The sequence below is a fragment of the Rhinoraja longicauda genome, chromosome 12 (assembly GCF_053455715.1).
Source record: "Rhinoraja longicauda isolate Sanriku21f chromosome 12, sRhiLon1.1, whole genome shotgun sequence".
NCBI classification, from domain to species: domain Eukaryota; kingdom Metazoa; phylum Chordata; class Chondrichthyes; order Rajiformes; family Arhynchobatidae; genus Rhinoraja; species Rhinoraja longicauda.
Genome location: NC_135964.1, coordinates 25513048 through 25536254, shown reverse-complemented (window position 1 = coordinate 25536254; position 23207 = coordinate 25513048). Strand labels below are relative to the sequence as shown.

Sequence of the window (23207 nt, the reverse complement as noted above, 5' to 3'; positions counted from 1 at the left end):
ATAAGTAATCTAATGAACCTGGATGCCATGAGGATTAAATTAAGGAAAATAATGACTGTCTAGGAACCCACCTCTGACCATTCATCTCTAGGTTTAATCAAATTAGAACCACACACTTGTGGTAGATTGGCGATTTAAGGATTTTATTCGAGCGGGTTAGCTCCTCATTTAACCACTTTTGCAGATTTCCTAGGTCTTCGTAAGGCAGCTATGGAGAGATGTCCCTTCATAACTTTGCTTACAGGGTTGTAACTGCTAGTCAATTACATATCTCACTGCCTATCTCCTCTACCCAAGCTCTCCACTAATCTATGGGTATCAGACCCCAACTTTCCCTTTAATGTGATTACTAATCAGATTTGTACGGTATTGCGAATGCCCAATTAATCTATCCTGAATAATTGGGCATTTACAAAACTACTTGGTCTAGGAGCAAGTTGGGAACAAAAGATACACCCCACGGCATGGAAAGAGTTCTAGACTTTTTTTTCTTCTGTTCAAATTCTCCTTCCACCAACTCTATATTTCCCTCCCCTCACACCCACCCTCCATTAAAATATCAATGGCTTAAGTGTCTGGTTGTTGGCTTCTACAATGGATTCATAATTTTAATTGGATTAATTTTTGGACGGACTACAGTGTGAAAGATAAGCTAGGTACAATCACATGAAAGATTTATTGGAGTAATAACATTCACGTGATCCTGTTTGCTCGGGCGGCACAGTGGCATAGCAGTAGAGCCACTGCCTTACAGTACTAGAGACGTGGGTTTGATCCTGACAATGGGTGCTGTCTGTACCCGTTTGTACGTTCTCCTGTGACCACTTGGGTTTCCTCCTGGTGCTCTGGTTTCCTACCAAATTCCAAAGACGTGCAGGTTTGTAGGTTAATTGGCCTCTGTAAATTGTCCCTAGTGTGTAGGATAGAACTAATGTATAAATAATTGTTGGTTGGTATGGAATCGGTAGGCTGAAAGGCCTGTTTCCATGCTGTCTCTAAACCAAACTAAACTAAATGGGTGTCAAGCTAGATAGAATGCCAAATGTGTTTACGTATAGATTAAGTGACTTTCGCATGGGGATATCCTTCCGCTATTTGACTTGTGCCATAATCTGGCTCGAAGCTTGCAGCTGTGGGAATGTTTTGAATAGAGTCATAGTCATAGTATCGCACAGCACAGACAGGCCCTTCAGCCCAATTCATCCATGTTGACCAAGATGCCCTATTTAAAGTAGTCCCATTTGCCCACATTTGGCTCTTATCCCCTCTTAACTGTTCCTTTCCATGTACCTGTCCAAATGTCTTCTGTATTCCTGAAGAGAAAGATGTTTTTGATTATGCAATGTGGCACCTGTTTCCTGACTTAGATTGATAGCTTTGCTGTATTTTATACTAAAACATCTTTGATAAAGCTTCCTGTACTACTTTAGATAAATGCATAATGCTTTGAGGATAATGTACCATAAGCCTTAATTTTCTGCTCTGTATGCTAATGTTAGTATTGTTTATATGATTCACATAAAATATCCCCTTCACTTATTCTATGCAGCATGTACAGTGCCCTCCATAATGTTTGGGACAAGGACCCATCATATATTTATTTGCCTCAGTACTCCACAATTTGAGATTTGTAATAGAAAAAAATCACATGTGGTTAAAGAGCACATTGTCAGATTTTATTAAAGGGTATTTTTAGACACTTTGGTTTCAACGTGTAGAAATTACAGCTGTGTTTCTACATAGTCCCCCCATTTCAGGGCACCATAATGTTTGGGACACATGGCTTCACAGGTGTTTGTAATTGCCCAGGTTTGTTTAATTGCCTCCTTAATGCAGGTATAAGAGAGCTCTCAGCACCAAGTCTTTCCTCCAGTCTTTCCATCACCTTTGGAAACTTTTATTGCTGTTTATCAACATGAGGACCAAAGTTGTGCCAATGAAAGTCAAAGAAGCCATTATGAGACTGAGAAACAAGAATAAAACTGTTAGAGACATCAGCCAAACCTTAGGCTTACCAAAATCAACTGTTTGCAACATCATTTAGAAGAAAGAGAGCACTGGTGAGCTTACTAGTCGCAAAGGGACTGGCAGGCCAAGGAAGACCTCCACAGCTGATGACAGAGGAATTCTCTCTGTAATAAAGAAAAATTCCCAAACACCTGTACGACAGATCAGAAACACTCTTCAGGAGTTAGGTGTGGATTTGTCAGTGACCACTGTCAATAGACAATAGACAATAGGTGCAGGAGTAGGCCATTCGGCCCTTCGAGCCAGCACCGCCATTCAATGTGATCATGGCTGATCATTCTCAATCAGTACCCCGTTCCTGCTTTCTCCCCATACCCCCTGACTCCGCTATCCTTAAGAGCTCTATCTAGCTCTCTCTTGAATGTATTCAGAGAATTGGCCTCCACTGCCCTCTGAGGCAGAGAATTCCACAGATTCACAGAAGTCCTCAGAAGACTTCATGAACAGAAATACAGAGGCTACGCTGCAAGATGCAAACCACTGGTTAGCCGCAAAAATAGGATGGCCAGGTTACAGTTTTCCAAAAAGTACTTAAAAGGAAAACCACTGTTCTGGAAAAAAGGTTTTGTGGACAGATGAGACGAAGATTAACATATCAGAGTGATGGCAAGAGCAAAGTATGCAGTTGAGAAGGAACTGCCCAAGATCCAAAGCATACCACCTCATCTGTGAAACATGGTGGTGGGGGTGTTATTGCCTGGGCATATATGGCTGCTGAAGGTACTGGCTCACTTATCTTCATTGATGATACAACTGCTGATGGTAGTAGCATAATGAATTCTGAAGTGTATCCTATCTGCACAAGTTCAAACAAATGCCTCAAAACTCATTGGCCGGCGGTTCATTCTACAGCAAGACAATGATCCCAACCATACTGTTAAAGCAACAAAGGAGTTTTTCAAAGCTAAAAAATGGTAAATTCTTGAGTGGCCAAGTCAATCAACCGATCTGAACCCAATTGAGCATGCTTTTTAATCTCCTTTACTCTCTCTACACCAACGACTGCACCTCCACAGACTCCTCTGTCAAGCTCCTCATGTATGCGGATGACACAACCCTGATTGGACTGATCCAGGATGGGGAGGAATCTGCCTACAGACGGGAAGTGACACAGCTGGCGCCCTGGTGCCATCGCAACAACCTGGAACTCAATGCTCTTAAGACGGTGGAACTAATTGTAGACTTTCGAAGAGTTCCCCCTCCCCTCCCCCCACTCACCATCAACAACACCACAGTCATATCTGTGGAGTCATTTAAGTTCCTTGGAACCATCATCTCCAGGAACCTTAAATGGGGGGCCACCATCGACTCCACAGTCAAAAAGGCCCAACAGAGGATGTACTTCCTGCAGCAACTGAGGAACACAATCTGCCACAGGCAATGATGGTCCAATTCTATACTGCTATCATTGAGTCCGTCCTCACCTTCTCCATCATGATCTGGTTTGGCGCAGCTACCAAGCACAACATCCAGAGGTTGCAAAAGATCGTTCGCACAGCTGAGAAGGTTGTTGGCTGCTACCTTCCCCACATTGACGAACTGTACACTACAAGGGCCAGGAAGCGAGCGGGCAAGATCATCTCTGACCCCTCTCACCCTGGCCACAAAATCTTTGAAGCACTTCCTTCTGGAAGGTGACTCCGGACTGTCAAAGCAGCCACAGCCAGACATAAAAACAGCTTTTTTTCCCACGAGTAGTAGTTCTACTCAATAACCAAAGTCTATAGTCTCCTTTTTGCTCTGGTTTATTTTCACCCATATGTTTAGACCGTAATGTTGTATCCTTATTGTTTTGATGTGGTTATGCTTTATTCTTAATTGTTAACTGTATGTTTGTGTTGTCATTTGTGAGCGGAGCACCAAGGCACATTCCTTGTATATGCACATACTTGGCCAATAAACTTATTCATTCATTCATTTTTATATGCTGAAGAGAAATCGGAAGGGACTGGCCCCCAAAACAAGCATAAGCTAAAGATGGCTGCAATACAGGCCTGGCAGAGCATCACCAGAGAAGCTACCCAGCAACTGGTGATGTCCATGAATTGCAGATTTCAAGCAGTCATTGCATGCAGAGGATGTGCAACAAAATACTAATCATGACTATTTTCATTTACATGACATTACTGTGTCCCAAACATTATGGTGCCCTGAAATGGGAGGACTATGTATAAACACTGCTGTAATTTCTACATGGTGAAACCAAAATCTATAAAAAATAGCCTTTATTAAAATCTGACAATGTGCACTTTAACCACATGTGATTTTTTTCTATTACAAACCTCAAATTGTATACAGAGGCAAATAAATAAATGATGGGTCTTTGTCCCAAACATTATGGAGGGCACTGTATGCATGCTTGGTGTGTCATTTATATCCATGGCTCTTCCTTGGTATAGAGTGTGTTGTATGCTTTCTACCTCCTAAATTTGTGTATTTGGGTGAAGGGTTTGGTGGCTGTTGCCTATTTAATGGGTGTACTCCAGTACCTTACTCTGCTTTGATAGAAGAATGTAATGGAATATAAGCTGGTTTCCAGGATTCAGATCAATGAATGGAGAAAGAACATTTTGGGTTACAAACAACTATCTTTATTAAAGCAAAATACATTAAAACTATTAATAAAGCAGCAAGCTTGACATGTGGTGCTGTTAATTTAGCTGAAAAGCATGCATATGGCTGTTAGCTGACAACTCCATTTTGGCTGACACAGTCTGTTTAACCCTTGCATTTCAAAGGCTCTACTGCTGTAGTCACGACAGGTGTGGAAATAGTAGCTGCCAGTATCTGGTTGTTATTTGATATAATGCAAGCAGAAAGATTGGGTTGATATATTTTCAACTAAAACATTGTTTTCAGCCAACTTAACTAATGAGTATGTTAATTTGCTATATCTGCATAATGCAACTGTGAAAAAGGCACAGTACAATTAAATTATAAAGAAGAGCGGATTATAAATACAGAGATCACTCAAAGACACATATTGTTGAATCTCCATAAAGTTCCCCAAACTCAGTGAATTAATTATCCCTGGAATCCAAATTTATAAAAGCATATTACAAAAGCTAATCAAGGAAAGAGTTGTCATAATTAACCACAGCATTAACCATAATTTGGGAATTATGCCTTCAGCTGGGAAAATTGCAAAAGTTATTTAATTTTGTAAGGGGGCAGAACAAACCAGGTAATTACAGACTGTCAATTCTATACCAGTTGTGGTGAAGTTATTGGAATCCATCATAAAAGATTGTGTCAGAGCACTTGACAAGTATCAGTCGATTTAAAAGATTATGTCTGACTGCTCTAGATCAATTTTTTAATATCATTACTATGTTAGGTTGGGATGTGCTTGCAAATGATGTCTGTACAGATTTAAAAACAAATTTATAAGGTTCTTCAGAAGTGATTATTACTGAAAACAAAACAGTACTGCATCGAGGCCACACCCAAGCAGATTACACCTACATTGAGAAGCACAGTAATGTATCTGGATGCAAACAAGAGGTTAGACACAGCCAAATGTCCATTTAGTTGGAGATCCTTGATTATCAAATACTGGACATTGGTTAACCAAACAGCAAGTCGGAAATGGTGTAGAGGTTTTGCATACTGTAAGTAGATGTCAGGTACATGGAGAATGTGTTGCATTTTCCAATGATTACAGTGCCCTTCATAATGTTTGGGACAAAGACCCATCATTTATTTATTTGCCTCTGTACTCCACAATTTGAGATTTGTAATAGAAAAAATCACATGCACATTGTCAGATTTTAATTTTTATGTGTCAAATTTTTTTTTAATACAAAAAAGGCCATTTATATACATTTTGATTTCATCATGTAGAAATTACAACAGTGTTTATACATAATTCCCCCCTTTTCAGGACACCATAATGTTTGGGACACAGCAATGTCATGTAAATGAAAGTAGTCATGTTTAGCAATTTGTTGCATATCTTTTGCATGCAATGCATGAAAAGAAACGCGAGCAGTCAGTAAAGGTCGGGAGAGCAGGAGCAAGGACGACCGTTGGCTGAAAGAAAGTAAGTGTTAATTGCAGGTTAAAGTCTGTTTAAAAAGACAGACTTAAGCCAAAGGGACGCTAGCAGGCAATCAGTGAAGCGCATACCTCCAAGCTCGTCAGAGGAAGGCAGGATTGGAGTGAGTACGTGGATTGGCTGATCAATTAAATTAGAAGTTTGGTAAATTGGCCAATTAGTTAATTTAGTGACAAGGGGTGCAGCCCTGTCGAGGGAAGTGCCCTGTGAGAAAAGTGCGAGCCTTTGGCGAGGAAGATCCGCATGTTTTTAAGCCTGATTTGTTTTTGACACTAAAGTAATGGCGGACAGGTTGGTGCAGTGTGTTTCCTACAGGATGTGGGAAGGTAGGGACACCGCTGGAGTTTCTGGGAGCTACACCTGCAAGAACTGTGTCCAGGTGCAGCTCCTGAATGGACGTGTGGTGGAGTTGGAAAAGCAGCTAGATGACCTCAGGGCCATCCGGGAATGTGAGAGATTCCTGGACAGGACCTACTGTGAGGCTGTCACGCCAAGGGTCCAGGTCGAGTGAAAGTGAAGGATGAGAGGGGATCTTATTAAAACATATAAGATTATTAAGGGGTTGGACACGTTAGAGGCAGGAAACATGTTCCCAATGTTGGGGGAGTCCAGAACCAGGGGCCACAGTTTAAGAGTAAGGGGTAGGCCATTTAGAACGGAGATGAGGAAAAACGTTTTCAGTCAGAGAGTTGTAAATGTGTGGAATTCTCTGCCTCAGAAGGCAGTGGATGCCAATTCTCTGAATGCATTCAAGAGAGAGCTAGATGGAGCTTTTAGCGATAGCGGAGTCAGGGCGTATGGGAAGAAGGCAGGAAGGGGGTACTGATTGAGAATGATCAGCCATGATCACATTGAATGGTGGTGCTGGCTCGAGGACCTATTGTCTATTGTCTATAATGACTGTCTATAATGCTTGAAGTCTGCGATTCATGGACATCACCAGTTGCTGGGTGTCTTCTCTGGTGAAGCTCTGCAAAGCATGTTTTACAGCCATCTTTAGCTTCTGCTTGTTTTGGGAGCTAGTCCCCTTCAGTTTTCTCCTCAACATATAAAAGGCGTGCTCAATTGGGGTCAGATCGGGTAATTGACTTGGCCTCTCAAGAATTTTTTAGCTTTGAAAAACTCCATTGTTGCTTTAGCAGCATGGTTGGGATCATTGTCTTGCTGTAGAATGAACCGCCGGCCAATGAGTTTTGAGGCATTTGTTTTGAACTTGAGCAGATAGGATGTGTCTATATACTTCAAAATTCATTATACTACTACCATCAGCAGTTGTATCATCAATGAAGATAAGTGAGCCAGTACCTTCAGCAGCCATATATGCCCAGACCATAACACCCCCACCACTGTGTTTCACAGATGAGGTGGTATGCTTTGGATCTTGGGAAGTGCCTTCTCTCCTCCATACTTTGCTCTTGCCATCACTCTGGTATGTTAATCTTCATCTCATCTGTCGACAAGACCTTTTTCCAGAACTGTGGTTGCTTTTTTAGTACTTCTTGGCAAACTGTAACCTGGCCAACCTATTTTTGCGGCTAACTAGTGGTTTGCATCTTGCAGTGTAGTCTCTGTATTTCTGTTCATAAAGTCTTCTGCGGACAGTTGTCATTGATAAATCCACACCTGACTCTTGAAGGGTATTCCTGATCTGTCGGTCAGGTGTTTGGGGATTTTTCTTTATAATAGAGAGAATTCTTCTGTCATCAGCTGTGGAGGTCTTCCTTGGCCTGCCAGTACCTTTGCGATTAATAAACTCTCAAGTGCTCTCTTTCTTCTAAATGATGTTCCAAACAGTTGATTTTGGTAAGCCTAAGGTTTGGCTGATGTCTCTAATAGTTTTATTCTTGTTTCTCAGTCTCATAATGGCTTCTTTGACTTTCATTGGCACAAGTTTGGTCCTCATGTTGATAATCAGCAATAAAAGTTTCCAAAGGTGATGGAAAGACTGGAGGAAAGACCAGGTGCTGAGAGCTCTCTTATACCTGCATTAAGGAGGCATATAAACACACCTGAGCAATTACAAACGCCTGTGAAGCCATGTGTCCCAAACATTATGGTGCCCTGAAATGGGGGAACTTTGTATAAACACAGCTGTAATTTCTACATGGTGAAACCAAAATGTATAAAAATACCCTTTAATAAAATCTGACAATGTGCACTTTAACCACATGTGATTTTTTTTCTATTACAAATCTCAAATTGTGGAGTACAGAGGCAAATAAATGATGGGTCCTTGTCCCAAACATTATGGAGGGCACTGTAGTTGAATGTTAGAAATAGAAAGTCCCAACTGCGTCAATTGAATGCATTCCTTAAAGACAACTGTGTAATTCCTTGTTTGATGTGGAAAATAAGAAGATTTTTTTTGGCAACATACTCATCTTTATTTCCATTTCTTTTGTAATCACGTGCTGTTCAATTTTTCTGTTACCGTTTTCTATCAATGATCTTAAAATTTGCTGCTATGAAACACACAAACAAAATCATCGACAAGACCATAAATGCACCAGAGGTCAACATCTTGGGAATCCACTAGTTATTATGTCACATTTTTTAGTTTTGATTTTTCTTGTGCCCTATTTTTTGATTACTTGACAGTAAGTCATGCTAAATCAAAGGGCATCACTTTAACTCAAGAACCACATAGGATTTACAATGGAGAGTCACTGATATTCTTTCTTATCTTGTAAGAAAATAACTGCAGATGCTGGTACAAATCGAAGGTATTTATTCACAAAATGCTGGAATAACTCAGCAGGTCAGGCAGCATCTCAGGAGAGAAGGAATGGGTGACGTTTTGGGTCGAGACTCTTCTTCTAATCTTTGTCTTTTTGCTATAAATGTTTAAATTTCAATGAACTGTTTTTTTTTCTTTTTGTTTTGACTTTTTCTTACATTTAACTTTCCTTTTGCTTCTGTCATTAACTGTTTCTGTCTGTGCCAGAACTAAGAGCTCAGTCCACTCGATCTCCCGGGATAAGTTTAGTCAGTAAACGACTGCAGCAACTGAGACTTTTGAAGGCTGAACAACAGAAACAGCAGGATCTGGCAAAGAAGTCTTCCTCACAGTCTGCCTCTGATCATGTCACCCATGAAGGCTCCTCACTGAATCCTAATATCTCAGGTTGCTGTTTGCTTTCAAATCTATCCTAGAAAGTAGATATGATATTTTTCCCATTAATTTCCTTATTTTGCTCCATACTTACAAGTTAATGAAATTAATTCTGTAGAATTGCCATTTAATGTGCTAAGCTTTTTTTTTAACAATAGCATCCAAGAAAAAATTGATAATCATGGAAATGATCAGAGATGGCATAGACACCTACATAAATGTATTGTGGCTTCTCAAAATAATTAAGAGGCCTATCTTGTGTTTGCAAGTAAAATATTTTTTTTTCTTTCCTAATGGGTACAATGATAATATTGTAGAATTATTAGTATAAAATAATTTTTATCTGACTTTGTTTTAATCCATAAGACCCTCCCTTTAGTAAATATTCAAAATGTACTGAAATCTAAATAGGTTTTACGACCTGTTGTCTGAGAAAAATTATTGTATTTTTGGTGGAAGGATATACCAGCAACATTTTTTATTTGTTTGGAGTTGTAACCACAATCGGATAATGCAAGTATAAATTGCAACTGAATGAATTCAACTGTGAAAAGGACCTACATTAAGCAGACTATTAAACAGTTTAATTTGTCTTTCACAGCATTAAAGAGATATAGAAATTGAATATTTTAAGTGTTACAGCAAAACATTTTTCTTGACAAACCTTGGCTCATTGTTGAGAACTGGAAAATGAAATAGGCAAAATTAAAAACACACAAAAGTCTCCTTCTCCAGGAGGTGATTATACTTTCAAATGTTTCTGGGACAAATGCATGTTCTGGCTGCGTGATGGGGTCGACGTTTCTGATAAATGACATGCAGAAGAAAGAAAACCAGCATTCAATGATACCTGAACTAATTGAGATTGAATAAGGAATAATACATTGACTTTATATCAGTGGTGATCACTTCTGATGTAAAGTAGTGTTTTCTGAAGTAATTATGAGTGTTCTGCACCATTTACTTTCAATAGTATCAGCCACTGAGATCAGAATTGCAACATATTTGGCGGTAACAGAAAGTTGGAGGTAAAACTGGCATTGCACCATCAAGGACATTAATCCCAGCCTTGCTCAGTTTGCAGCCTCTATCCTGGAAGGCTACTGCTTTTCTCAAATTGGCCACAAACAACAGAAACATACACCCTTCTTTCTAGTCATGTATTTCTGTCTCTTATCTTACGGTTTATGTATTCAAGTGTTCAAGAGTGTTTCATTGTCATACGCATCAAAAAGGAATAAAGAAATTATTATTTGCAGCAGCAGCACAACAGGATTGTAAACACAATACTCAATAGGTAATATAATAAACAATCAAAAGAAAAGTTTAATACATTTAAAAATATATAATGCAAAAGCAAAACAAACCCCAAAGTGCCTCGTGCAACCCAGGCAGTTCATAGTTCGGAGTTTAGGTGGAGTTCATAGCGTTCAGTAGCTTGATGGTTATTGGGAAGAAGCTGTTGCTGAACCTGGACATTACAGTTTTCAGACTTCTATACCTTCCTCCCAATGACAACAGTGAAATGAGAGCGTGGCCAAGGTGGCGTGGTCCTTGATGATGCTGGATGTCTTTTTGAAACAGTGTCTCCTATAGATCCCTTCAGTGGTGGGAGGTCAGTACCCATGACGGACGGGGCAGTGTTCACCACTTTTTGCAGTGTTCTTCATTCCTGGGGTTCGAGTTGCCAAACCAGGCCCTGATGTAACTAGTCTATACCATGCTCGCTACTGTACACATGTAAAGGTTCAAGAGGGTATTCTTGACTGAATCTCCTCAATCTTCTAAGGAAGTAGAGACGTTGATGGGCTTTCTTTATAATTGCATCAATGTGCTAGATCCAGGTCCTGTTCACTTCTAATTATTGATCATCACATTTCAGGATTCTCTGTGGCCACAAATCCAGCTGGCACCTCAAACAATGTGGAAATTGTGTACCTATATACTGCCCCCTCCTCTCACTGCAAACTAATTCTTCCACTTTGATATTTTTTAATGGTTTTCCCAAATTAATGACTTGTCCCTTCAAATTGCAAATTTTAATGATCAATTTCATCTTGAGGATGAATTGTATTTCTGAAGGTGACCTTCTGATTTGCTAATGTACACATCATCGGGACTGTGAACATCATTGTGCTCTTGCTTCTCAAACATATGTTGCGCATTGCACAATATCCCAACCACAATAAGAAAGCCAACCAATTGTAGAACAGCTTCCTCATGTAATAAATCAAATAACCTCAATGGGTTATGTCTGCCCTTTAGTGAAAATGAAAATTGTTTCTTACAATGGACAGTGAAACTGTAACCATTAAAATCATAGAATAATACAGCATGGAAACAGGCCCTTTGGCCCAACTTGTCCATGCCGACCTACATGGCCCGTCTACACTAGTCCCATCTGCCTTTGTTTGGGCCATATCTCTCTAAACCCGTCCTGTCCATGTACCTGTCCAAATGTTTTGTTAAACGTTGCGATAGTACCTGCCTCGATGACCTTCTCCGTCAGCTTGTTCCATACTTCCAACACCTTTTGTGTAAAAAAAAAGGTTACCCCTCAGGTTCCTATTAAATCTTTCTCCTGTCACTATAAACCTATGTCCTCTGGTTCTCAATTCCCCTACTCTGTGCATTTATCTGGTCTGTTCCTCATGATTGTGTACACCACTATAAGATCACCTCTTCCTCCTGCGCTCCAAAGTATAAAATCTTGCCTGCTCAACCTCTCCCTATAGCTCAGGCCCTCGAGTCCTGGCAAGATTCTCATAAATCTTCTCTACACCCTTTCCAGTTTCACAACATCTTTCCTATAACATGGTGATCAAAGCTGAACAATTCAATATATTTAGAATAAGAAGTAGACTTCATGAGTTACGTAGTAGCTTTTCTCTTGTATTTTCTCATCTGACAAAATAAGTTGTTCATGAAGCTAGTTTATGTTCTTGGCGGCCAGTTTTGATGGTTGTTATCATAGGACAGGTAATAAATAATTGTCCTTTGAATTGTTCATTTGTGCTGTTTAGCTTCTTGCAGAATATCTACATTTTTGCTGCAGAAATGATTGCCTCTGATCTGAACCACCAAGACTGTGCAGAATCACTGTATTGCCAATATGCTGTTTGTTTGTAAAGTACAAAGCTTGGGGAAGAAATTAATTCATTGCAAAATTTATTGCAGTTTTGTAAACTCTAGTGCTTGCTATTGTGGATTTATCTCAATGTTACGTTGCTCCATCTGCCCCGCAGTGAGTGCATGCAGATCAGCTCATTGTGTTGCGTATTGTTCCCAATGTTTTTCAGTTGTATTTCAAAAATCTTATCTTGAGTTATGGTGGGTTACCTGTATTTTTCTTTTCGCCTTTGGGCTGCTATGTGAAACAATAGAAGTTTTATGTACAGTATAAAGAACACTGGCAAGTGAAGTCGCATAAGCAAATTGTATACGTGCCGACAACAATAGAGTTCCTGCAAGACCATTTCATCCTTGTTTTTCTTGATCTGATTCCTTAAATCTTTTAACTTGGATGGTCCCAACATAATCTCCTGGGATGTTGCTGGGAAATAGCTGATCTTTCTCCCAACATGTTTCTCTCTATATCCATGTTGTCAAAATGATTCTTTGTGCATCTTTTTCCTCATTTTTTGGGATGTGAACATTTATTATCCATCTCTAATTGTCCTTGAAACGGTGTCGGTGAACGTTTGGTGTGGAAACTTGGCACACGTAGCTCCTGCCAAGATTCCTTACACTCTGGTTTCTTTTTCTTTTGCCTGTTATTTAATTGCATCAACCCTGCTTTCTTTCTGGGGACAAATCTGGAGGTTAGTTGTCTTCAATTGTCTAGTGGTGGCTTCCTATAGAATGCGTCCATCCTTTCACATTAAAGTTTTGTGTGAGTTTGAGCCTGTTCAGCACCAAATGTATTGGTGAACTAAACCTCTATTCATATCCAGAATTTGCAATTTCTGGCTGCAATTTGAAGCTTTGGAAGGAAATCATTAAAAGATTCACCTGGTTCCTGCCTCAGAATTTGGAACTCGTTTCTGCTGGTCCGAAGATCCGATTTTGGCTTGAAGTGCAAAGATCTTTTTAAAACATTATTCTCTGATTCAGTCACTTTACTCCTGTCCACAAATGAATGTAGCTGACTGGTATCCTGCCGAAAACCCTTCAGTTTATGTTTCTGCTTATATTTGGAATCGCCCCCATAATGCTATCAGCCTCCCAGTTCATCATAGGCTGGAATGGTGAAGTCATTATAGCCAGCTTCTAGCACATTTCTGTACAATCCCCTGCTTACTATTGATTTTAATTTTGAGAGTCAAGTCCAGTGTTCACATTCCTGAGGTATGAAATTTTATTCACTGGACTTTTGTCACATGTTGTTCCCAGAGTCCCATTTCCAAATTATCCCAGGGGGCGGCACAGTGGTACAGCGGTAGAGTTTCTGACTTACAGTGCCAGAGACCTGGGTTCGATCCTGACTACGGGTGTTGCCTGTATGTTCACCCTTGACTGCATGGGTTTTTCTCTGCTTTCCTCCCAGACTCCAGAGATGTACAGGTTTGTAGGTTAATTATCTTCGGTAAAAATTATAAATTGTCCCAAGTGTGTCGGCTAGTGCTAGTGTATGGAATTCACTGACTCAGTGGGCTGAAGGGCCTGTTTATGCGCTGTATCTCTAAACTAAGCTAAACTAAAATTATACTTAAGAATCAAATGTGTGGATTGCATCCACTTTGTTTTATCGTCGACTAGCCATGTCCTGCTGAATTATACAATCTGTATTTTACGTGCAGAATGTAATACACTAGTGGGGAATATGATGCAGTGAGTACAAATGGTTGACTTGCACCTTTAACAAAATGGATCTTATGCAATCATACAAACAATATAACAATGATCTATTTTGGAGTTGATTAAGATTGGTATTTTCCAGGCTTTTCGTAGTATATTTATAAAGCGCCTGCAAATTTCTGCTTATCTGAGGAAAATCACTAAACCATAACTTTGAGAGCATGAGCAAAAAAAGTCCAAGTCTCCGTAACGGTCTTGACTCAAAATGTCTCCTGTCCATTCCCTCTACAAGTTCCTCCAGCACTTCGTTTTCAAATCCACAGGACGTGATGTTAAAATCCAAAGTGCCAAATGTCAATTTGCTCCCGGTGGAGATGGGAGGCTTATGCACACACCTATGCTCCTCCAATGTTGAGAACGGCTGGGCAGACACGTCATTGCGGTTATCAAGAGGGCACCTACTTTCATCGACGCACATTTCTTTGCACAAAAAAATATTTTTTCATGTTGGTGGAAAGGAGATTCAGTATCGCATGTCAAGTTTTGAGATTATAAATGATCTCTTCTATTAAGTTTTGATCCATTTCATTTCATTGCCAGGTTGAGGTCTGTCTCAGGGTTTAAACTTCATGGTTTCACTGGCAGAAACGAGTTCCAAATTCTGTGGTTAAATAGAAAAGATTTATTATAAGAACACTATATTATATCAAACATCAGAATCTTTGGTATAATAACAAATTAGTTGAAACAGAAATTCATATAGCCTTTATTTGAACATAAATTGTGTGTTTTAAATCTGAGGAAGCATATTATTTTTTAAATTGTTAATCCATTATAATCCACGGTTAATCCGTTATATTCATTATCTCACAGCAAAGCCCTAATTTATCACCATTTTAAAAGCAAGTATTGCAAAGCTTTGTGCCTTTTTTTTCCTTGGGATTACAATTTACAGAAGTGCAATTTAATTTTGAAGTTGCATCTAATTTTTGTTTCAGATTCCCCTTCTGTGGTAAACAAACAGCTTGGATCCATGTCACTTGATGAGCAACAGGGTGCGTTCAGCAAGAGATATGTGGTTTAACACATATTTCTTCATTAGTTCCTTTTGTGATTTCATCTTCTGTCTGTAGATTTTTTTGTTTTCAGTTTCTGTTTTTATGCCATGATGTCTTTGTTTCAGTGTGGCAAGCTGTGGCCATTCTGAGCTGTTTTATTTGAAAAGCATTTAACTCCTTATGTTTTGATTCCTTTGTTACCTGCTGTGAGAATAACTGAATCAATTGTATCCTTCAAAATTGCCAGCTTTATAAATGGAACAAATTTCAAATTGCCCTTTAAAAGAAAAAACTTTTAACATTAAAATATGTATTTCTATCTTTCCAAACATTTTTGAGTAAGGTTTCTTGTGGGTTAAGCACAGAGCAAACTAATCTATTGTTATAACATGTAGAAACACAGAACTGCAGATGCCAAAGATAGACACAAAGTGCTGGAGTAGCTCAGCAGATCAGGCAGCATCTGTGGATAAGTGGTGTTTTGGCACTTCAGAAGGGCCCTGACCTGAAACCTCACCCATTCTTTTTCTCTAGTGATGCTGCCTGACCCGCTGAGTTATTCCGGCGCTTTGTGTCTATCTTTAGTCTATTGCTATCCTCCTTATGAGCCTTTTTTTAAAGATAAATGTTTTGCAATACTTTGGTTTCTTTGGGAAGGAGAATACTTGTTATGCATTTATGCATCACTACTACGCCTGGTATTCAAAACTTAGTTTCAATGTACCTCATGAGTCATAGAGTCATACAGCATAGAAAATAGGACGGCATGGTGGCGCAGCGGTATAGTTGCTGCCTTACAGCGAATGCAGCGCCGGAGACTCGGGTTCGATCCTGACTACGGGTGCCGTCTGTACGGAGTTTGTACGTTCTCCCCGTGACCTGCGTGGGTTTTCTCCGAGATCTTCGGTTTCCTCCCACACTCCAATGACGTGTAGGTATGTAGGTTAATTGGCTAGGCAAATGTAAAAATTGTCCCTAGTGGGTGTAGGATAGTGTTAATGTGCGGGGATCGCTGGACGGCGCAGACCCGGTGGGCCGAAGGGCCTGTTTCTGCGCTGTATCTCTAAATCTAAATAATCTAAATCTAAACAGACCCGTTGCCCCAACTTCTCCATGCCAGTCTATATATTCTATCTACGCTGGTCCCACCATCCCACATTTGCCCATAACCCTCAAATTCTTTCCTATCCATGTGTCTGTCCAAATGTCTTTTAAATGTTGTTATGGTACCTGCCTCAACTACACCCTCTGGCAGCTCGTTCCGTATACCCACCACCCTCACTGAAGGATAATCTGACAGAAAGTTTACCAAATGACTTTAGGAGGATTGGCCAAAATCCGAAATCACGGTATTTGAAGGGCATGCAAGAGTCCGAGGCAGAGGCTTAAGGCCATGATCTTTGAAGCTGGCAGTCACCAATGGTCAGGCTATGAAATTTGCAAAAGTTTGAGTTAGAGGAATGCAGTTTTCAAAAGTTTGTGGAGCTTCGGAAGACTACCAGTGAGGGAAGGAAACTTAATGATACAAATATCAAATATGAGGCAGCAAAGGCATATACATGTGAGGGACTGACTGCTGTGAGAATTGATATGGTATGGGATGCAGGTGACAAAGTAGTGGAAAGTTGATAGATGTGAAATATGGGCAGATGGCAGCCAGGACAGTTTTGAAGTAGCTACGAGGAAAAGAAAAGTGGAAAAGTTGGAAACAAATACAGAGATGAGTATAAGAGAAATTGACGATTCTGTTCATCAAAACATAAACTATTAATTACAAATGCAAACCAACATCCTATGTATTTCTGGCAAAATCTGTCTGAATTTTGTTAATTAGCTTACTTTTAATTGTTAATGGTGTTTTTGTGTCAGGATAAATATATTTTTTTGTAACAGTGGTAAATGTTCTTTCTTCCATCCAATCCTCTCCTCATGACCCAACTCGTAGCACATTATAAAAGTCAACTAGTTTCTTCCCCTCTTTGTTGACTTCCTTTTAATTTCTATGATAAGAGAGGTAATTTTAAGATAAATTGCTAAAGAATTTGGAAGCAAGGTGAGATTTTTTTTCTCCCTATGTGGTGTTGCTGCAAACTTAAATGAACACATACAGTGATCCATATCTTGTAACTTTCCTGAGTTGTAACATTTTATAAGTTGTAAATTCAATGCTACTAGTTTAGGAAAAAATGGTACTGGAAATTATATGATGTATGGGTATAATTTAGCCTTCAGTGAAGATGCAGTCTTAATAGAAGCTTTAGTTTCCATTGATTACAGAGATTATCTCCTAGCAATGTACAGAAACAAAGAATTGCAGATGCCAGTTCATACCAAAAATAGACACAAAGTGCTGGAATAACTCAGCGGGTCAGGCAGTATCTCTGGAGGATAAGGATAAATGACTTCCGGTCAGGACCCTTCTTCAAACTTGATGCTGCGTGACCCTCTGAGTTACTCGAGCACCTTGTATCTATTATGGCGATGTATGTTGCTTTATAAATAGAAGGGGTTGCCGATGCTGGTTTACAAAAAGGACACAAAGTGCAGTAGTAACACAGCAGGACAGGTAGCATCTCTGGAAGACATGGATAGGTGACGTTTAGGATTTGAGTCTGAAGACCAGAAACCCATGTTCTCCAGAGATGCTGCTCGACCTGCTGAGTTACTCCAGCACTTTGTGTCTTTTTATATTATTTTATACTTCCTTTAAATTTTGATTTTCAAAAATTAAAACATTTCATCTGTTTTCTAACCATGTGTAAGAGCTACCATCTTGCTATCTTCCAGCAAGAGGCACAGGGACAAAATTAATGATTGCTTTATCCTGAATAGTACTGAATAATAGGACAATTATTGGTGTGGGATGAATAACTTTGGGGTTCTGTGGTGTATTTACCATTTGAGTTTTTGTGTTTTGGCAGCTGAGCCTTGCCGTAGTTCCGGGTATAAAGCATTGTGGGATACCTGTATTAGCTCTCTGGTGGTGTTGAAGTAAAGCGGCCATATGTTGTATGCTAACCCGTCTCACTCGTCGATTCTTATCATAATACACCACAGTTAAAGTTGGCGACGAGGATAAAACAAGCAGAAAATGCCTATCATAGGTTCCATAGGGGAGTTCGCCCCGAAGACGGAGTCTTGGTCGGCATACGTGGAACGTTTAGAGCAGTTTTTTGAGGCTAACGACATTGCAGAGGAGAAGCAAGTGGCTACTCTGTTAAGTGTGATGGGAGCATCTACATATGGTCTGTTAAGGAACCTGGTGCAGCCGCTGAAGCCAAAAGATAAGTCCTATGGCGACATTGTGAACATTTTAAAGACTCATTTTGAACCCAAGCCGTTGCTTATTGCGGAGAGATTCCGCTTTAACCGATGCAACCAGCGGGCGGACGAGTCTGTGACCAGTTACGTTGCGGAGCTGAAACAGTGTGCAGTTAACTGTGAGTTTGGAGCGACGTTGAACGAGACGCTTCGTGACCGTTTTGTCAGTGGGATTTGTAACGAGGCAAGCCAGCGCCGGCTGTTGTCGGAGTCCAACCTGACTTTTGCACGGGCATTTGAAGTCGCCCTCAGCATGGAGACTGCGGAGAGAGACACGCAGCAGCTGCGGGGACACGAGGCGCGTCCGAACCAAGTGCATAAAGTGGATGCGCACACGGCTAAGCAAACGGGGAGGAACTGCCACAGATGTAACGGCAAACATCACAGCCCACAGGTGTGTCGCTTTAAAGACGCAAAGTGTTACAACTGTGGTAAAACCGGGCATATTAAAAGAGCATGCAGAGGAAAAGTGGTGGCGGCACCGACACAGAGCAGATATAAACGACAGACTGATAAAAACACAAAGTATGTGGAGGCAGAAGAAATAGTGTTGCCCATGTTTTCATTAGTAAATGGCAAAAACTGTAAACAAGTTTACAGGGCATGTTTTGTGGTTAATGGCAAAGAAGTCAAACTAGAAATTGACACCGGAGCTGCCGTGAGCATCATCTCAGAGGAGCTGTTTCAGACCACCTTTTTAAAGCAACCACTTGGGCTTGCTGAAGTCACACTGAAGACATACACAGGGGAGGTTATTCCTGTGTTGGGACAGTTTGAAGCCACTGTCAGCTATGAGAGTCAGAGTGAGCAGCTACCAATGATTGTGGTAAAGGGAGCAGGACCAGCTTTGTGTGGAAGGAACTGGTTAAAAAAGCTCACCTTAAACAGGAAAGAAATTAAACATGCCAGTGACAAGTCTCATCAGGAAGACATAAAGCATATTAAGGAAATGCCTCACCTGACATCAATACAGGATGTACTGGAGTTACACTCTGAAGTGTTTAAAGATGAACTTGGCACTCTGCGTGATGTCAAAGCAACAATTCTGGTGGAACCAGGGGCCCGCCCAAAGTTTTGCAAAAGCCGCCCACTGCCATTTGCCATGAAAGCACGGGTGGAGGCTGAATTGGACCGACTGGAAAAGGCCAACATAATTACTCCAGTCAAACATAGTGAATGGGCAGCACCCGTTGTTCCTGTTGAAAAAAAGGACCATACCATTCGTCTGTGTGGAGATTACAAACTCACTGTAAACCAAGCTGCCACCACAGAGACTTATCCCTTGCCACGGATAGAGGAGCTGATGGCAACCCTCAGTGGAGGAACAGTGTTTTCAAAGATCGACCTCGCCTCAGTGTACCAGCAGGTACTTCTGGAGGATGAATCAAAAAAACTGTTGACCATTAACACACACCGAGGCTTATTTGTCTATAACAGACTGGCTTTTGGTGTGAGCGCAGCACCCTCCATCTTCCAAAGAATCATGGAGAACCTCATGAAAGATCTGGATGTAGTGGTGTATCTGGATGATCTCCTCATCACAGGAAAAACTGAACAAGAGCATCTGCAAAACCTGCATAAAGTGCTACAGAGACTGCAGGAGAGCGGACTGAGAGTCAGGGAGTCAAAGTGTGAGTTTGGAAAGAAACAAATCGAATACTTGGGTCATGTGTTAAACAGCCAGGGCATCCAGCCGTCACCGGAGAAAGTCAGAGCAATAAAGGATGCACCAGCCCCCACCTGTGTGAAAGAGCTGAGAGCTTTCTTGGGACTAGTGAATTATTATGGACGGTTCATGCCCAACCAAAGCACCGTGCTTGCTTCCCTGTACAGGTTGCTGAAAGACCAGGTGTCGCGGGAGTGGAAAAGTCGAGAGCAGAAAGCTTTTGACAAGTGCAAATCGCTGCTCACAAGTGACAAGATCCTGGTGCACTATGACCAAAAGCTTCCTCTCACTCTGGCCTGTGACTCCTCAGCATATGGCATTGGAGCTGTCATACAACACAAAATGCCTACAGGGGAGGAGCGCCCCATCGCCTTCTCATCACGCACATTATCCCCTGCTGAGAAGAAATATTCTCAGATTGAGAAAGAGGGACTGGCGCTCATTTTTGGTGTAAAGAAGTTTCACCAGTACCTGTGGGGGAGGAAATTCAAACTTGTGACTGATCACAAACCCCTGCTAACACTGTTTGGAGAACACAAAAGCCTGCCCACCATGGCTGCAGCTCGAATCCAAAGATGGGCAATGATTCTCTCTATCTATGATTATCACATTGAGTACTGTGCTTCAGAGAAACATGGTAATGCAGATGGCCTCTCAAGAGTTCCGCTGCCTGACACAAACGACGCAGGGACCACAGCCGTCACTGACAGCGTATACACACTGTTAACTGAACATCTTGAGCAGGCTCCACTGAACGCAGACCAAGTGGCACGTGCAACACGCACAGACAACGTGTTGTCAAAGGTGCTGAAATTTGTCATGGACGGCTGGCCTGCTGAAGTGGATGAGACTCTGAAAGCTTTCCACACGCGTAGATGTGAACTTTCAGTAGAGCGAGGATGTGTCCTGTGGGGCACCAGAGTGGTGATTCCTGAAAAATTGAGAAAAACTGTGTTAAAGGAGCTGCATTCTGGCCATCCAGGAATTGTGAAAATGAAAGCACTAACACGCAAGTACGTATGGTGGCCTAAAGTTGATGCAGAGGTGGAGCAAGTTTGCAGAGCATGTGAGTCATGTCAATTGGAGCAGAGGATGCCTCGTCAGGTGCCTTTGCATCCATGGGAATTTCCTGGCCAGAGCTGGAAAAGACTACACATAGACCTTGCTGGTCCATTTTTGGGACACACTTTCATGTTGGTGGTGGATGCTTACTCCAAGTGGTTGGAGGTGTTTAAAATGTCTAGCATCACATCACAAGCCACTATCACACGACTGAGAAGACTGTTCGCAGCTTATTGGTTGCCGGAGCCACATTGTCATGGATAATGGAACGCAGTTCACGTCAGAGGAGTTTAAAAACTTCATGCAGCAGAATGGAATCCTTCATTCTACAAGTGCTTCTGGTCACCCTGCCTCGAATGGCCTGGCAGAATGGTACGTTCAGTCATTCAAGGGTGGAATCAAAAAGCTGACACACACCGCAATGGATGTGGAGGACAGGGTCTCCCTCTTTTTGATGCAGTATCGCACCACACCAAACTGCACTACTGGTCAGTCACCCGCTGACCTGTTTCTGAACAGACACGTGCGCACCCGTCTGGATTTCATCCGTCCGGACACAGCAGCCGCTGTTCGTAAAAAACAGTACAAGCAGAAGTTTCACCATGACCTCCGTGCAGCAGATAGGTGTTTCTCAGTGGCTGACCCAGTGTATTTATACAATACGGCTGGGGGAGGACGCAAATGGATTCCTGGAGTCATAGTGGATCAAACAGGACCGGTGTCTTACAAAGTACAAGGAGGAGACACCGACATCACCTACAGGAGACATGGAGATCAGCTGAGATTCAGAGTCATGGGAGATGGACTGGATCAGGACACTGAAAACTCAACCACTGACACTTCTGTACCGAGCTAACCCGCACAGCCGGAGGACATGTCATCATGCAGCGAGCCATGGACTGTGGACAGTACAGCTGCAGCTGCTGCGCCGCTGAGTCCACGCCGATCATCAAGGGTCAGGAAGCTTCCAGACCGCTATGTCCCTTAAGCTTCATTAAAAATTTTAAAAAAGGAAATGTTCGGCATGAAGGACTGTTTAGTTGTTTAAGTTGTTTTCATTAATATGAACACACAGATGGACTGAGACATGTTAAAACTACAAGAGGGTCTCTAGTGATAACAAGTAACTTTGCATAGTAGTAACTTTGAGAATGGTTATTGTCAGTAATAAGGCACTTGCTGATTTCAGTTATTTATGATTACTTTCATTTTAAAAAGGGGGTAATGTGGTGTATTTACCATTTGAGTTTTTGTGTTTTGGCAGCTGAGCCTTGCCGTAGTTCCGGGATAACGCATTGTGGGATACCTGTATTAGCTCTCTGGTGGTGTTGAAGTAAAGCGGCCATATGTTGTATGCTAACCCGTCTCACTCGTCGATTCTTATCATAATACACCAAAGGTTCTTTCTCAACTTCTGGGAAAAGAAACTGTGCAATGTTTTGGGAGAGTTTATCACTTCAATGACCATCAAATGAAGATTTGAAACTAGATCGAAATGAAGTTTGCAATAAAATAGCATACACATTTGAGTGTTTTTTTAGTCCTTCGTTGGTTATGGGCAAGACTGGCATTTAATGCCCATCCTTGATTGAACTGCGTTGTTTGCTAGGTCATTTCAGAGGGCAGTTAAGAGTCAACCATGTTGCTGTGGGTCAGGTGAGACGTAAAGGCCAGACCAGGGTAGGGTTGCTTATGACAGCCTAGTAGTTTCACAGTTACCGTTATGGAAACTTGCATTTTATTCCAGATTAAGTTGATTCATTGAATTTAACTTTCCCAACTGCCAAGTGGATTTAAACTTGTGCGTGGATTGTTAGTCCAGGCCTCTGGATTACTAGTTCGATAGCCTGACTAATATGGGGCTACCAGTCTTAATTTCACTTCCTATGCATCCGAGAATACAATTAAGAAACTTGCACCGAATAAAGATAAACACAAGGAACTGCAGATACTGGTTTACAACATCAAAAACACTGAGTGCTGGAGTAACTCAGTGGGTCAGGTGGCACTCTGGAGAGCATGGATGGGCAATGTTTACGATTTGAGTCTGAAGTAGGGTCCCAATCTGAAACTCCACCTATCCATGTCCTTCAGAGATGCTGCCTG

At 41.2% G+C, this 23207-nt stretch overlaps 1 protein-coding gene across 6 annotated transcripts in view; it reads left to right on the top strand.

Moving 5' to 3' along the window:
- dcaf6 (ddb1 and cul4 associated factor 6) overlaps window positions 1-23207 on the top strand; it is a 100427-nt gene that overhangs the window by 49664 nt on the left and 27556 nt on the right. For 3 of the 6 annotated variants that reach the window (XM_078409233.1, XM_078409230.1, XM_078409229.1), the window contains 2 exons: window positions 9030-9209; window positions 14993-15049. The exons of 1 other annotated variant lie outside the window; for it this stretch is intronic. In XM_078409233.1, coding sequence (XP_078265359.1) covers window positions 9030-9209; window positions 14993-15049 — 237 coding nt within the window. The remainder of the gene's footprint in view (window positions 1-9029; window positions 9210-14992; window positions 15050-23207) is intronic. 2 more of the 6 variants (XM_078409234.1, XM_078409231.1) reach the window with 2 other exon arrangements.